The sequence below is a fragment of the Aegilops tauschii genome, chromosome 7 (assembly GCF_002575655.3).
Source record: "Aegilops tauschii subsp. strangulata cultivar AL8/78 chromosome 7, Aet v6.0, whole genome shotgun sequence".
Lineage (NCBI taxonomy): Eukaryota > Viridiplantae > Streptophyta > Magnoliopsida > Poales > Poaceae > Aegilops > Aegilops tauschii.
This window is the reverse complement of record NC_053041.3, coordinates 356,297,175-356,313,709: the sequence shown is the minus strand read 5'-3', so window position 1 is coordinate 356,313,709 and position 16,535 is coordinate 356,297,175. Positions and strand designations below refer to the sequence as shown.

Genomic DNA, 16,535 nt, shown 5'->3' with positions numbered 1-16,535 from the left:
CGCCGGATGCCGAGTTCCTTGGCAAGCCGGAGGCCATGCACAAGGGCTTCGTACTCGGCGACGTTGTTGGAGGCGGCGAAGTGTATCTGGAGCGCGTATCAGAGTCGGTCGCCCTTCGGGGAGGATAGCACGATGCCGGCCCCCAGGCCGAGATGCATCTTCGAGTCGTCGAAGTGCATGCGTCAGTGCTCGAGTCCGGCGGTGGCGGCAGGTACTGGGTCTCGGTCCAGTCGGCGAGGAAGTCGGCCAGAGCTTGGGACTTGATCGTAGTGCGAGGCTCGTAGAGGATGGTGTGGCCGGCTAGCTCGAACGCCCACTTGGCGACCCGGCCAGAGGCATCCCGGCACCCGATGATCTCGCCGAGAGGGGTCATGCTGACCACGGTAACAACGTGCTCTTGGAAGTACTGCTTCAAAATCTTGGCGGTGAAGTACACGCCATAACACATCTTCTGGTAGTGCGGGTAGTTCTGCTTGGAGGCTGAGAGCACTTCGCTCAGGTAGTAGACGGGACGCTGGACGGCTTGGATCTTGCCCTTTCTGGTCGCTCGACCACCATCACCGTGTTGACCGACCGCGAGGTTGCGGCGATGTAGAGCAACAACAGCTCCTTCTCGGCCGGTGCGGCCAGGACGGGTGCGGTGGAGAGCATGCACTTGAGGTCCCGGAAAGCCTCGTCCGCCTGGTCGTTCCATTCGAACGGCGTCGTCTTCTTCATCAGCTGATACAGGGGCAAGGCCCTCTCGCCCAGCCGGCTGAGAAACTGGTTGACCGAGGCCAAGCAGCCGGTGAACTTCTCTACATCGCGCAGCCGAGCCGGCTTGCGCATGCGCTCGATGGCCTTGATCTTCTCCGGGTTTGCCTCAATGCCGCGCTCCGAGATGAGGAAGCCGAGTAGCTTTCCGGCCGGGACGCCGAAAACCGCACTTCTCCGGGTTGAGCTTGACCTTGTACTCGCGCAGGTTGGCAAAGGTTTCCTTCAGGTCGTCGAGGAGCGTGAGGTGCTGCTTGGTCTTCACCACGATGTCGTCCACATAGACGTGGATGTTGCGGCCGAGTTGCGGCAGCGGGCATTTCTGCATGCGGCGCTGGAAGGTGGCGCCGGCGTTCTTCAGGCCGAACGACATGGTGATGTAGCAATACGCCCCAAAGGGCATGATGAAGGACGTCTTCAGGGCATCGGCCGGGTCCAGCTTTATATGATGATAGCCGGAGTAAGCATCCAGGAAGGACAGGAGCTCACACCCAATGGTGGAGTCGATGACTTGGTCGATCCGCGGGAGGGCGAACAGATCCTTGGGGCAGGCCTTGTTCAGGCTGGTGTAGTCGATACACATGCGCCAGGTCTTGTTCTTCTTCAGGACTAGGACTGGGTTGGCCAACCACTCGGGGTGGAACACTTCCATGATGAAGCCGGCCGCCAAAAGCTTGGCGACCTCTTCACCGATGGTTCTTCTCTTCTCTTCGAAAAAATGTCGCAGGGGTTGACAGACAGGCTTGGCGTCCTTGCGGGCATGGAGTTTGTGATCGGCGTACTTCCTCGGGATACCCAGCATGTCCTTTGGGGTCCACACAAAAATATCCCGATTCTCACGGAGGTAGTCGACGAGCTCGCCTTCCTATTTGCTGTTGAGGCGGGTGCCTACGACAACGTACTTGCTGCAGCTGGGGTCTTCCGGGTTCAGCTTCACTTTCTTGGTCTCCTTGGAGGGCTTGAAGGAGGCCTCGTCAGCCGGCTCCTCGGCTGGGACCGACACGGCCGACGTCTCGTGGGCCAGGGCGACGACCCAGTTGAGCTGGCGCTGCTCCTCGGCTATGACCAGCAACTCGGCCAGCTTGGCACCGTCTCAGGCGCACTCCAGGGACTTGCGGTAGTCGCCGGCGACGGTGATGAGGCCCTTCGGACCCGGCAGCTTCATTTTCAGGTAGGCGTAGTGGGGGACCGCCATGAACTTTGCGAGTGTAGGCCGGCCTAGCAGCGCGTGGTATGCGCTGGATAGATCCACCACCTCGAACCAGATCGGCTCGCGTCGGAAGTGGTTGCTGTCGCCGAACAGGACGTCGAGCTGGATCTGGCCGATCGGAGAGCAGGAGAGGCCGGGAACAATGCCGTGGAAGATCGTCCAGGTCGGCTCCAGGTCCTTGGCCTCGAGGCCGAGCTTGGTCATGGTGTCGCGGTAGAGGATGTTGATGGTGCTGCCGCCGTCGATGAGGGCCTGAGAGAACTTGCACGTGCACCGAGGTGCGACAATGGTGGGGTTGAGGACGAGGGCGAACCACCCGGGTTCGGCATGACAGCCGGGTGGTCCTCACGAGTCCAGGTGACCGGGCGCTCCGACTAGTGCATGTATTCCGGCTTGGCCGGGATGACGGTGTTCACCTCCTGCTGAAGGAGGCGCTCACTGCGTTTGTCGTCGCCGAGGCTGGTGAAGACAACGTAAGTCGCACTCTGGGCCGGGTAGGCGTCGTCGTGCATCGCGCCGCCGGCTGGAGGCGGCGGTGGGGGCAGAGGCGGCTGCCCCGCTCCCGGAACCGGGGCCGGAGGAAGCGGGATGTCGCCCCTCATGAGGCGCTTGGTGATGGCGCACTGCCGAAGCGTGTGCGTGGATGGCCTTGCGCCGCTGTGGTGCTTGCAGGGAGCGTCGAGCATCTCCTCGAAGCTCATGGCGGGTTGCCACGTCGTCTTGCCGGTCTGCCGGCGCTTAGCGGCCGGGTCGGTGGCGGGCGCCTGCTCGGCGGCCGCGACGAGCCTGTTGTCGTAGCGCTGGGCCGGCTGATCGGCCTTGCGCTTGTTGTTCTGCTAGTTGTGCTGCTGCCAGCTTCCTTCGCCGGCCGGCTTCGGAGGAGGAACCGGCTTCTCTTTGCCGGCTTCATCCAATGCCACCTGGATCTTCATGGCGGAGTAGGCGTTGGCGTACTTGTCCGCCGTCACCATGAGTGCGACCATGGTGGCCGCCTCGGAGCGTAAGAGCTTGTGCTTGAGGAGGGTGCCGTCCCGGCACCCGTTGACGAAGTACTGGATCGCTTGGACCTCGTGGATGCCCTCGCAGCTGTTCTGGAGCTCGGTCTAGCGTGCGAGGTATTCGCGGCCGGTTTCCGCCGGCCCCTGCACGCACATGGCGAGCTGGCTGGGGCGGCCGGGTCATCGGTAGGTCCCGATGAAGTTGCGCACGAAGGCTTGCTCGAAGTCGACCCACGTGTTAATGTTGCCCACCGGCAGGCTATTCAACCACGTGCGGGCCGACCCCTCGAGCATGAGTGGCGCGTAGCGTAGGCGAGACGGTGGTTGCCACCGGCGATGCCGATGGCGGTGGTGTAGTCGGTGAGCCAGTCCTCTGGCTTCACGGTGCCGTTGTACTTGGGGTGTCGCGGGGGAGCGTGAACCCTTTAGTAAAGGGCTCATCCCGGATGCATGGTCCGAAGCACGCCGGCCCAACGGGGCCGCCCTCCTCCAGCTCCTGGGAGAGGGCGAGTCGGTCAAGGCGGTGGCAGGCGTCGGTGTCCTCGATGGCGCGCGGGCCCAGCCGGTCAGCGACCGCGCCGCGGGGGGCCGGGTCGACCGTAGTCGAACGTCGGCCGGGTTGGAGCAGAGGGTCGAGTCGGCCTCGTACCTCCGAGACCGGCTCGTTGCCCAAGCCGCCGGCAGTCGTCGGGGCGGGGTTGCGCCGGGTCCGGGTGCGGCCGGAGTGCACCTTGCCGGGTGGCGAAGACGCCGTGTTCTGGTGGTCGCCGGGTCCGCCAGCGCGGGCGGAGCCGGATCCCGCCGTCTTGGCGAGTTGGTTGAGGCGGTCCTGCTGCGTGTTGGCCGCGTCGAGGAGGCCGTTCACCCTCTTGTGGCGGTCCTGCAGCTCTTCGCCCGCGAGCTGATCCAGGCCGACCGCGGCCGCCCGGGCGGCGCGCATGTTCTTCACGGGAGTCTCGTAGACGGGAGGGATGGTGCCGAAGGCGCGTCCGATCGCGCCACCCTGGGCTCGCACGTCGGCGACCCGGCTTGGCTCGACCGCGGTAGGCATGAAGCCGTAGGGGCGTTGCGCTCCAGCTGAGCGGAGTCCAGGCGACGCTGCATGGCGGCGAGCGTCTCGGTGAGGTCCAGCAGGCGCTGGCGATCCTCGCCGAGCCGAGTTCGGGCCTCGGCGATGTTGGAGGCGTCGATGTCAGTGCCGATGGGGACGCGAAGGCTCTGCATCGTGGCGCGCAATGGGTTGGGCGAGCCGGCCCGCTCCGCTGCGGCCTCGGCTTCGGCGGCCTTCTTCGCTGCGCTGGACGAGGAAGAGGCGTCGGTGTTGGTGACGAAGACCTCCACGCAGAGGTCCATTGCCCCGGCGGGAGCGCCGCCTCCGAGGGAAAGGGGGAGTCGGAAAAGTCAAGTACCTCGGTGGGGTACTCGTCGGCCGTAGGCGCATCGGAGATGCGCGGCGCGGCGAAGGAGGTGGCGAGTGCGTCGATGACGTCGTCCGCCAGCGTGACGGGCTCGTCGGAGTCGGAGAGGAGCCTCGTCTGAAGCATGCTCCCGGCCAGGACCTCGAGCTGCCCCACGGTGGGCGCCAACTGTCGTGGTGGACGCACGGCAGATGCCAAGGGGTGGCTAAAGATAGGAGGAGGCTCGAGGGCACTAGTGGGCTCCAGAGGCGAGGTCGGCATGAGCGAGCGTGGAATGCAAGACATGCATACCCAGGTTCGGGGCTCATCGGAGAGAAAACACCCCTAGTCCTACCGAGTGTAGTTGATATGTATCAGTACAGAGTTGCTCCTTGAGCTGTTCGGAGGAAGGAGGAAGGCAGGCCAAGGCTTAGGCTGCTCTCCTTCCTGGCGAGTGTGCGATGCGCTGGCTATGTGTGTGTGAGAGATGATCGCCCGTATGCACGAGGGCTCCTGGGGGGTTTTATAGGCCAACCCCCCAGGGATACAATGGTAATGTTACAAGGTTGTGGGGACGGATTGTCATCGTCCGACGCTAGGACCCGCCGGGCGTCTGGGCTCGCCGGGTTCTCCGGGCGCGGCCCCACATGCCTAGGGGCACTGTTCGTCATCTTATCGATCGTCAGGGAGTGGCCGAGTTGAGTCGGCTACAGTGGCGCTCCGTCAGGTCGCCGCTTGCTGGCGTCCACAATGACAACGGCTGCATTGTTGCCACGTCGGCCCTGGTCAGCGGGTAAGTAGGGCACTGTTGCCACGGCCCGGCTGACCAGAGGCATGGGTGGAGCACTGTTGCCTCGGTCATCGGTGGAGACTCGTCCCATTGTACGGCTAGGATGGGACGGGAGCTGACCCGTGGCCGGATTGGGGAACACGCCAAGGGTGGAGCTGGTTTGTTGGAGAAGTTTAGTGTGGCGGGTTCAGCCGTCTTGAGCTGGTCGTTAGGGCCGGGTTGAGGAGTTTGGCTGGATCGAGGGGCTTGGCCAGGTCGAGCAACCCGGCCAAGCACGAGCCAGCTTGAGGGGCGATGCTTGCCCCGTTATTTTTAAAAAGGATCCGGGTTCCGTTGGCTACCCGGGGAGAAGAAAGAAAGATGATTTTCTCAGGTTTTAAGACCATAGAGTCCAAAATCCAAGGAAATCCAAAATGAAATCAAAGAAAAGAAAAGAACCAAAAATTAGGGTGTCACAAACCTGCCCCTTTAAGATAAATCTTGTCCTCAAGATTTGGTTGCTCAATGAACAAATATAAATATTTTGACTTAGAAAACCGTTTTTAACTCAGGTATCATTTTTTCCTTTGAATGTTGTTCCCGTTGATTCTCATGCGATCTTATTACCTTGCTTTGGGTGGTTTGCTTCACTTTATCGAAAATTCTGACGAGTCTTCCTCATATGTCGAACCTTTCTGACTCCAATTTGAATGCGATATATTATCACATAACTGAGATACTCCCTCCGTTCCTAAATATAAGAGCATCTCCAGCCGTTGGCCTCCCAGGAGGCACCTAAAATCGCCGCCTGGGGGTGAGCCGGCGCAAAAAATCGGCCTGGGGTGAGTTGGTCCCCAGCCGCCGGCCCCATGGCCGCCCCCAGGCGCGTTCAAAAAAGAAAATATATAGCAAATTTCGGCAAAGTTCGGCAAAGTTCGGCTAAACACGACTAAATTTCGCAAACTTGGGCATACGTTAGACATGTTCGCGGATTTTCATTACATAGCAAATATATAACTAATCTAAAAAGAAACTGGCTGGACGCCGAGTAGTCGCCGTCGTCGCCGCCATCCTCACCGCCATCGTCATCGTCGGCCTTCTCCTCCTTGACACGGGCGCCCCTGCTGGACCCCTCCCCGGCGTCGCCATGGCGGACTGGTGGCGGCGGCGGCGCGTCGTCGTCGTCGCTGTCGTCGATGACGAAGACTCCTCCTTCGTCGCGGCCCCGGCGGCGCTGCGCGAAGCGCCGCAGGGCGGCGCACTGGCGCTCCCTCGCCATCTTCAGGGAGTCCTGGCGTGCCCATTCCAGGGCCGCGTCGTCGTCGAGCTCCACGTCGCCGTGCTCCGTCTTCACGGCGGGGAGACCCGGCTCCGTCTTCACCGGCGCGAGCCCCGGCTCCGTCTTTGGCTTGACGAAGCGTGGAGGAGGAGCCGACAAGGAGGCGCGCCGGCCGCCCTCGTTGATGACGATGCCGGCGCTGCGAGTGCGCCGGCCGAGCGGCGTCTCCGCCGCGGGCTCGGCCTTGATGCCGAGCAGCGCCGGAGAGCCGAAGGAGTGGGAGGAAGAGCGCGAGGAGGAAGAAGAGGAGGAGCTGAACCTCCTTGGCGCCCATTGCACGTCGCGTCGGCGGTGCGCCGGGGCGGCCGCCCTCGCCGGGGGGTACGCCAACGGCGGGTTGTTGCCGCCCTCGAGTGTGCGGCCGGGGACGCCCCACCACAGGTGGCGCCCCTCACTGTTCTTCAGGCCGCCGACCACCGGCGTGCCGTTGGTGGACGCCAGCCGCTGCTGCTGACGGTGTTCGAAGTACGCCGCCCAAGCCGCGTGGTTGTCGGCGGCGTACTGGGGGAGGGTGAGCTGGGCGTCGGTGAGGGAGGCGCGCACGACCTCCACCTCGTCGGCGAAGTAGGAGGGGCGCGCCACGGCGTCGGGCAACGGGGGAATGGGCACTCCCCCGTTGCTGAGCCTCCACCCCGTCGGCCCGGCGCGCATGTCCTGCGGCGCCTGGATGTTCGCCTGGAACAGGAGCCACGACTCCTGTTCGCGGAGCATGGGGCGGCCGAAGCCGTTGGCCGCCGCCTCGTCTCCGGGGAAACGCTCGGCCATTGGGAGAGGGGGAGGGAGAGGGAGGGCTCGGCGGCGGCTCACGGGAGAGGGAGGGCTCGGCGGCGGCGCTCGGGAGAGGTAGAACTCGGCGGCTAGGGCGGGGCTGGTGTGGCTAGAGGCGAGCGAGGCCACCGGCTTATATAGCCACGCCGCGCCCGTGTGTACGCGTGCGAGGGAGGGGAGGCGTCGGCGCGCTGTCCGTGACGCGCCGCCCATGAGGAATTAATGGCAAGGCTGACCGGCGGCAGCCTTGCCATTGATTCCCCGCGGGAAACCGAGGCGTTGGGGGAAGACGAGGCGCGGTGTCGCTGACGCGGCTGGCCCGCGGCTCTTTCACGCCAAAACCATTCGCCCAGGCGCCCCCCAGAGCGTCGGGTTTGGGTCCGCCGGCGCTGAATTCAGCCCAGTCCGGCGAAAATCGAGCTCCTGGCCTTTCTAGGGGCGCGGCTGGAGATGCTCTAAGTCTTTTTGGAGATTCTACTATGGATTACATACACATCAAAATGAGTGAATCTACACTAAAATATCGTATGAAGTTTGTAGTGGAATCTCTAAAAAGATTTAGATTTAGGAACGAAGCGAGTATATGACAAACCTTAGTCTGACTCCAATTTAGCAGTGTGATATATTATCATAAGATATACTCCCTCCGTACTTAAATATTTATCTTTTTACAGATTTCAAATGGACTACCAATTTAGGAACCGAAAAAGTATGATACTACATTCTTCTGGGAAGAAAAAAAATCATGTCTTTGGCCGGTTTTCTACATAGTATGTTATGTTTTTAAGAAAGAGTTTTCCCCAGAATAAATTAAATTCTTTCGTTTGGTCGATATCTTACGTGGATGGGTAAAGTGGTCTGCTTGTAAACATTTAAGTGGGGACATGGGATATAACAGTAAAAAGGTGGCACAAACGGAACAGCAACAAACTAGCTGGGCAGAATCAATCCAAACAAAGGTTTCAGGCATACATAGCTCGTCTCGGCAAAACTTAGTTTAAACGAAATTAACATAGCAGCATTACACAGAAACTTTTGTCCATTAAAAAGTAAGATAGGTAACCAAGCGTTGCATAGCCCTCGCTTATCACAGGGATAGAAAACTAGCTAGGACCAAAATGATGTGACGTTTCATGGTCTGCTTGCTCTATTGGGACTTCAGACCTCAACCAAAGCAGGGGGGCGCAGCTCGTCCTCCTCCTTAGGGGGGTGGATGGTGACGAGGTCAGGCAGCGGGGTGGTAGGGCCAAGCTTGCCCTTGGGGTCCCAGTCAAGCATAATCTTCACCTTGATACCAAGAACGCCCTACAAAACCAAGCCAATGTGGAATCATATGTAGTTCCATGAGCAACAAACTGGAAAAACAAGGTGAAGCAGCACAGCAAACAAACCTGTCTGAGAAGAACGTGCCTAACTGCAGCATCAATGTACTCGTTGACGGGCTGACCAGATGAGATCATGTACCCGTCCTTGAACTTCATCGACTTGGCTCTCTGGGCCCTGAGCTTGCCGCTCACAATGACCTAGTACAAAATTAAGAGAGTAGTCAGCAACTAAACATAGGAAGTGCAAAATAAGAATGTCAGATCACATGTGCAGAGGAAATTAACCTCACAACCCTTAGCACCACTCTCCATAACAAAGCGAAGAACACCATAGCATGCCCTGCAATAAGATCAACAATTCCATTGAAACTACAAGCAGAAATAAACATCAACAGAAAGCATTAGGTTGAAACAAAGCAAGAAATCATTAAGAGAAATAGATTCCAGATATATTTAGTAGACAAACAATATATCTCAATGGTCGTCTGGCCACTACTGCTACAGAGGCAGAAATGTGTGACCATTCTCACAATCATCATAGTAAGAGAGCAGAAATGAACAGATTATAGATGCAGTAATTTAAAGTGAACAGCAACATACAGTTAACACAGATTTAAATTGACAACTACATTTTGCCATAAAATGCACAGCTGTTCTGGCACACATATTACAGCAAATATGTCAAGATTGCACAGAAGAAACAAGGGATAGAATCAGTAGACAAACAGCAGGTTGGCCATTCATCTGTGGATCTACATCAACAGCCACTGGTGACCAAGGAGCAGCTTCTCCTTTTTCCACCAGTGATATATCCTACTAGCACGGCTACAACACGAAGGTGCAACATAAGCAATGCATTCAGTATATTTGTGTTATGCTGACTAATCTATGACAATAAATTACAGGAAATTAATCATGCAAATATGAGATAGAACTAGTAGACAAGCAGCAAATCAGCCATTCATCTGTGGATCTATCTCTACGGTTGTCTGGCTGCTGCTGCTTCAAAGAACAGCATTTACTTTTTGCACCAATACAAATGCCCCACAAACACGATCAGAAAACAGGGCAGGGTAAAGCAGAGGTGCAACAATAATCACTTCCTTACGAAGTGTGCATACAAACATGAAGCTAACCACAAACTTCAAGGACTACAACATACACTGAAACATCAAATAGTATTTGATGTAGATTTCATAGCATCTAAACAAATGATAAGTGTATCACAACAGCTCTGACCATTTACTAGCAACGCCTTGCATCTAGAAATCGCATATATGAAAAACATTTAAGAATTGGTCGTCATCATACCTGCGGACGGCAAGGCCTCCGAGGAGCTTGTAGCGGAGTGACTCAGCCTGGGCGATGGCGCAGAGGCCACGGTTGACGACCTTCTCGGCGTAAAGCTCAACGCCGTTCTCCGGGAAGTTGAAGCGCTTCTGGACGACGGAGGTGAGCTCCCTGATCCTGCGGCCCTTCTCACCAAGCACGTTCTGCGTCCGCGTGGCCCTGATGATGATCTCCGTGCGCATCGGCGTCACGCGCACCTCCACGCCGGAGTAGCCGTCCTCGGCAAGCTCCCGGGTCAGCATCTCGTTCAGCTCGGCGTAGAAAACGCCATCGCTCACAAACTACGCAAGCACAAACGGGAAATCGTTAGATCGGTTGATGCACCGATAGATCGTGCTGGGACGGCGGAATACGCTGGGTCTAGGTGGTTCCTTACCTTCTTCTTCTTGCTGATCTGGGTCGCCATGGTTGCGGCGGTGGAGGAAGAGCTCGCTGCGTCGGCGGCGAGCTGTGAGACGACGGCTAGGGTTTTGTGGGCAGAGGAGAGAAGAGGGGCGGCGGCGGGAGAGGGGGAGGGAAGCGAGAGGGTGAAATTTATAGCTGGTGTGAGAAGGGTAGGGTTTGGGTGGGTGCGCATTGCGGAGAGACGAGGGCTGGGGGATGGTGCAAACTGAGACGTGGGCTTGCTGAGGCTCATGGGCTCGGCGGGAGCCTCGAGCGCGAAACTGGGCCGGCCTAGCTCGCGGAGGCCACAGGCACATTTTTTCTTCTGTTTTTTCACTTTTTTGTTTTCGTTTTATGCTTTCTTTTTACATTTGTTTATATTCCAAATATTCTAAATATATGTATTACAAAAATATCTACATAAAACATTGGAAAATGTTAATCTAGCATTTTTAAAATGTTAAATGTGTATAAAAATGTTTCTCGTCAAAAATAAATGTGTGTGAAAAAAGTTGATCATGTATTTATAAAATGTTAATCAAGCATTTGAAAAAATGTAGTAATCTATTTAAAAAATTAAACTTGTATAAAAAAGTTCTTGATGTATACCAAAAATCTATAACATGCATTAAAAATTGAACGTAAAAACATAGATTTTTAAAAATGTTGATTGCGTATTATAAAATTGTTAATCGTATATTTCTAGAATGTTAAATGTGTTTAAAAATGTTCCTGATATACACCGAAGATGTGTACAATGTGTATAAAAGAAGAATTATTCAAAAAATTGGCGGATTCAGGGATTTATTGGCCGATTTACCTCTACTCATGGGGTGTCTGATAAGATCGTGTCATTTTTTCGATAAATTACTAAGGCTCATAATACAACATCTAGGGATACAATTATAATGAGCAATACACGGCCTCTCTACACAGCTAAGATGCACACAGCCAACACACACATACACAGAAAAAAATCACCGGCAAAGTGCTAAGTCATGTAAGACCGAAGCTATCCTAGGCGGAGAGAAAAAATTCTCGAAGCGATGAAAACAACGATTGGTGATGTATCGTGACAACCATCGGCACTGACTATCTCATGACAGCACATGGACTACGAGAGAAGTTCTTCAAAAGCGATGCATCCAGGAAGGAAATGACACACATGTGACGCCGTTGCCGGATCCAACACCCGAAGGTTAGATCATAGGTTTTTCACCTTGAAGATCAAGTCTGGTAACATTGTGTCATATTGTCGCTATTAATCGGTTGATATAATTTATCGCTCTCACAAGCGATTTATCAGGAATGTACGATGAATCCTAAAACTATGTGTGTTGTACTTACGTTTATGTTTCCTGGCAATTTATTTTGGTTGTGACAGTGAGAGAATCAAATAACTTCGGATTTCGGTGTTTTACAAGGATTCAAAGACAAGGAACAAAGGATATACTTATGCCTAATATTGTTTTTCTAATATAGCATTTTTTAGTGTTGTAAACATGTGATTTGCAAAAAAAGTGTTTGATTAATCCTGAGCCGACCGAGGCGCTAACGATAAACTATATCATGAACATTGGAAAAAAAAGTAGCCATCAAACACACAAAATTGAAAAAATATTAATCATTTATTTCAAAAATGATAAACGCCTACGAAAAATGTAGAATGTGTATTAAAAAACTTAACATAAAAACATAAATTAAAAAATGTTCATGTATAAAAACATGCTAATCATATATTTTAGAAAATGTTAAGCATGTATTTAAAAATGTTCCTGATATATACCAAAAATATATATAATGTGTATGAAAGAAGTAGTCATAAAACACAAAAAATTAAAAATATTAATCATCTATTTCAAAAAAATTAATATGTACAAAAAAATGTTCATAATGTATACGAAAATTGTATAATGTGTATTAGAAAATTTAACATAAAACATAAATTTAGAGAATTTTGATCATCTATAAAAATGTTAATCATATACTTCAAAAATGTCAAACTTGTAAAATGTTCCTGATATATACCAAAAATTGATACGTCCCAAATGTATCTACTTTTCAAACACTTTTGCTCTTATTTTGGACTCTAATTTGCATGATTTGAATGAAACTAACCCAAACTGGAGATGTTTTCAGTGTAACTACCATGGTGTTGTTTTTGTGCAGAAATAAAACTTGTTGGATTGGCTGAAAATTTACGGAGATTATCCCGAGAGTGTATAAAAACTATTGGTGAAGAGAACTACTCGGGGGACCACCGAGAGCTACGAGGTTAAGGGGCGCACCAACCACCCAAGGCGCGCCCTGTGAGATCGTGGGTCCCACAGGCCTCCGTTTGCCCTAACTTCAACTCCGTAAGTACCGTCTCGGGGAGAGAAAAAACCAGAGAGAAGGAATCATCGCGTTTTAGATACGGAGCTGTCGCCACCTCCTGTTCTTCATCGGGAGGGCTGATCTAGAGTCCGTTCGGTGCTCGGGAGGGTGGAATTCATCGTCATTTTCATCATCAACCTCTCCATCAGCAATTCCATGATGCTCACCACCGGAAGTGAGTAATCCATTTCCCGCAAAAAGGGGAGTGAGTAATTGAGTCAATTTGTTAGGGCTTGATCCCTAGTAGCCACTATGCTCTGAGATTGATGTTGCGAATGACTTTGCTCTGCTTAATGCTTGTCACTAGGGTCCGAGTGTCATGATTTCATATATGAACCTTCTATGTTTCCATGAATATATTTGAGTTTTGATCCTATCTTGCAAGTTGTATGCACCTATTACGTGTTATGATCCGTAGACCCCAAGGTGATAATAATTGGGATTCACTTCGGTGATGACCGTACCATGAGGAGTTCATGTATTCAGTAAGTGTTAACGTTTTGTTCAGGTTCTCTATTAAAAGGAGACCTTACTATCCCTTAGATTTCCTTATGGCCCCCGTTGCCAAGGAGGGTGGGACAAATGATGTCATGCAAGTTCTTATCATAAGCACGTATGACTATATACGGAATGCATGGCTACATTAAATTGATTAATTGGAGCTATCGTGTATCACTCTAGGTTGTGACTGTTACATGAAGAATATCATCCAACATAAATATCCATCGTTGATCCAATGCCTACGCTTTTCTCATATTGATATTTGCTAAGTTACTATTGCTGATGTTGTTACTATCATCACAAACAACTATTGTTACTGTTCCTATTACTATTGCTACTGTTGCCGCTACTATCAAAACTATCAAACTAATGTGCTATTAAACACTTAGCTACAGAAATATAATCTCTCAGGCGTGGTTGATTTGACAAATCAACTGCTGAGGCTCATAAATATTCTTTGGCTCCCCTTGTGTTGAATCAATAAATTTGGGTGAAGTACTACCCTCGAAGACTGTCGTGATCCCCTATACTTGTGGATTATCAAGACCTTTTTCTAGCGCCGTTGCCGGGGATCATAGCTCTATTTAATGAGTTCACTTGGGATTTTATGCTATGAATAATCTAAAAGACACTAAGACTAAGATCGTACCCTCTAAGACGAGGGGAGGTAAGGAACTGTCATCTAGCTCCGCACTTGATTCACCTTCCGTTTTAAGTAGGCTTGCGGCACCACCACCTCTTATTCATTCTGATATGTCGCAAGTAATTGATGATACTACTTCTGCTATAAATGAAACTTGTGATGATGCTAGTACTCTGCTTGATGATACCGTGCCACTAGGTGAATTTCATGATGAATAAATTGCTAAGGCTAAAGAACTTGAAACTGATGAAAATTGAGATTCACCTATTATGCCTAGCTCCCCACTAGAGTTGAAATGCCTAAGATACTTGAGGATTATGTTATAGATGAGGAGACAGCTAGAGAACTTTTTGCTTGTAATGATAGAGATGATGATAAGAAACTACTGAGCAAGCTGAAAGAAAAGTCTATGGTAGAGAGAATGAGATATGATCCTAAGTTTGCTACTTCTCCTATCTCTGTTACCGATAAGGATTATGAATTCTCTGCCTAACCAGAGTTAATTACTTTGGTTGAATCTGATCCTTTTCATGGCTATGAAACTGAAAGTGTTGTGGCACATCTTACTAAATTGAATGATATAACCACCCTATTTGCTCATGGGGAAAATTCACCACTGCTATATTCTTAAGTTGTTTCCTTTCCCATTAAAGGGTGATGCTAAGAAATAGTTCAATACTCTTGCTCTTGGTTGTGTGCGTAGTCCCTAGGATATGATATATTACTTCTCTGAAAAATATTTCCCTGCTCATAAGAAACAAGTTGCCTAACAGGATTTTTTTTACTTTGTGCAATCTGAAGAAGAGAATCTCCCTCGAACTTGGGGGAGGCTTCTCCAATTACTTAATGCTTTGCCTGATCATCCTCTTAAGAAAAATGAAATACTTGATATCTTTTATAATGGACTAACCGATGCTTCTAGGGACTACCTAGATAGTTGTGTTGGTTGTGTTTTCAGAGAACGAACAGTTGGACAAGCTGAAGAACTGTTGGATAATATATTGCGAAATGTCGATCATTGGACACTTCCTGAACCACCACCAAAACCAACTCCAAAGAAGAGAGGTACTATATCCTCAGTTTAGAAGATATGCAAGAGGCAAAGAAATCTATGAAAGAAAAGGGCATTAAAGTTGAATATGTTCAGGATTTACCACCTATTGAAGAAATACATGGACTCGATGCCCCGACGCGGGCAGTAATGGTAAATTCTCTTTATAGATCCGATTAGAGTGATATTCCCTGCAATAAATCTGCCAATGCCTGGATGAATTTGATAATTACATTGTTAAGCAAGAACACTTCAACATGTATGTTAGTAATCAATTGAAATGAAATGATAGCATGGTTGATCGTTTGAGTGATTTGATGTTTAGAATTGCTAATGTTGTTAGAGGTTTAAGTAAACATTCATCCATGGTTCATACTAATTTGGAACAAGTTGCTAAGTCACAAAATGATTTGCTTAATGAGATGAATAATAAAATGAATGATCATGTTGTTAGAGTAATGACTAGAGGAGGTAAAATGACTCGGGATCATGAAGGTCATCCTAAAAGAATTGAGCAAGATTCTCAAAGAATTAATATTGATGCATCTAGTTCATCTAAGAAGAAAAAGAAAAAGAAAAATGATAGAACTTTGCATGCTTCTAGTGAACCTATGGTAGAAAAACCTTCTGAGAATCATAATGATGTTACTATTTCTCATGCTGAGACGCAATCTGGTAATGAACATCCACCTAGTGATAATGATAATGATGATGGTCATGTTGATGCTCAACCAGACAATTATAAAGAACCTCATAATGATATAAAAATAGAACCCAATGTTGATATTGATAACCTACAAGTTATGATAAAAGGGATTTCATTGCTAGAAAACATGCTAAAGAAAGAGAACCATCATAATGATATAAAAATAGAACCTGATGTTGATCTTGATAACCCACAAGTTATGATAAAAGGGATTTCATTGCTAGAAAACATGGTAAAGAAAGAGAACCATGGGTTCAAAAACCTATGCCTTTTCCTACTAAGCCTCCAAAAATAAAGATGAGGAGGATTTTGAGTGCTTTGTTGAAATGCTTAGACCCATCTTTTTGTGAACACATTTGATGGATATTTTTAAAATGCCTCCTTATGCTAAATACATGAAAGATATTGTCACTAATAAAAGAAAATACCTGAAGCTGAAATTTCCACCATGCTTGCAAATTATTCATTTAAGGGAGGAGTACCTAAGAAGTTGGGAGATCCAGGAATACCCACCATACCATGCTCTATTAAAACAAGTTATGTCAAAACTGATTTATGTGATTTAGGAGCCATTGTTAGTGTACCCTTTCTCTTTATATAGAAGACTTGATTTGAATAAGTTGACACCTACTGAAATATCTTTGCAAATGGCTGATAAATCAATCGTTATACCTATTGGAATTTGCGACGATGTGCCCGTTGTAGTTGCAAATGTTACTATCTTAACAGACTTTGTTATACTTGATATGCCCGAGGATGACAACATGTTGATTATCCTTGGTAGACCCCTTTTGAATACTGCAGGGGATGTTATTGATTGCAACAAAAGCAAGGTTTATTTACATGTCAATGGTAATGAGTATACGGTATATTTTCCGAGGAAACAACTCCAAGTGAATAGTATCAACTCTATTGAAAGAATTATGTCAGTTACTATTGGAGGTTTCGAATTTCCTCTTCTCACC

The 16,535-nt window shown here is 50.2% G+C and overlaps 2 protein-coding genes and 1 non-coding gene across 3 annotated transcripts; all 3 read right to left on the bottom strand.

Annotated features, from left to right (window-relative positions):
- Positions 1 to 1,846: 1,846 nt before the first annotated feature.
- LOC109755156 (uncharacterized) lies at positions 1,847 to 2,167 on the bottom strand. The gene has a single exon (XM_020314042.1). The coding sequence runs from the start codon at positions 2,165 to 2,167 to the stop codon at positions 1,847 to 1,849; it is 321 nt and encodes a 106-aa protein (XP_020169631.1).
- Positions 2,168 to 8,165: 5,998 nt separating this feature from the next.
- LOC109755155 (small ribosomal subunit protein uS3x) lies at positions 8,166 to 10,576 on the bottom strand. The gene is made up of 5 exons (XM_020314041.3): positions 10,286 to 10,576; positions 9,871 to 10,190; positions 8,845 to 8,899; positions 8,626 to 8,757; positions 8,166 to 8,539 (listed from the first exon to the last, which is right to left on the bottom strand). Exons 1-5 carry the CDS (start codon positions 10,544 to 10,546, stop codon positions 8,393 to 8,395), a joined length of 915 nt encoding a protein of 304 aa, XP_020169630.2. The 5' UTR covers positions 10,547 to 10,576; the 3' UTR covers positions 8,166 to 8,392.
- Positions 9,479 to 9,649, bottom strand: LOC120970180 (small nucleolar RNA snoR143). Its single transcript, XR_005764918.1, has one exon. It is a non-coding gene; the product is annotated as a small nucleolar RNA snoR143 (small nucleolar RNA).
- Positions 10,577 to 16,535: the final 5,959 nt, after the last annotated feature.

Coding starts and splice junctions, on each gene's coding strand:
- LOC109755156 (XM_020314042.1), bottom strand. CDS start 2,167: ATGACCAAGCTCGGCCTCGAGGCCAAGGACCTGGAGCCGACCTGGACG.
- LOC109755155 (XM_020314041.3), bottom strand. CDS start 10,546: ATGAGCCTCAGCAAGCCCACGTCTCAGTTTGCACCATCCCCCAGCCCT. Junction 10,191..10,285: donor AGATCAGCAAGAAGAAGAAG/GTAAGGAACCAC, acceptor GTGCTTGCGTAG/TTTGTGAGCGATGGCGTTTT. Junction 8,758..8,844: donor GTGGTGCTAAGGGTTGTGAG/GTTAATTTCCTC, acceptor ATTTTGTACTAG/GTCATTGTGAGCGGCAAGCT.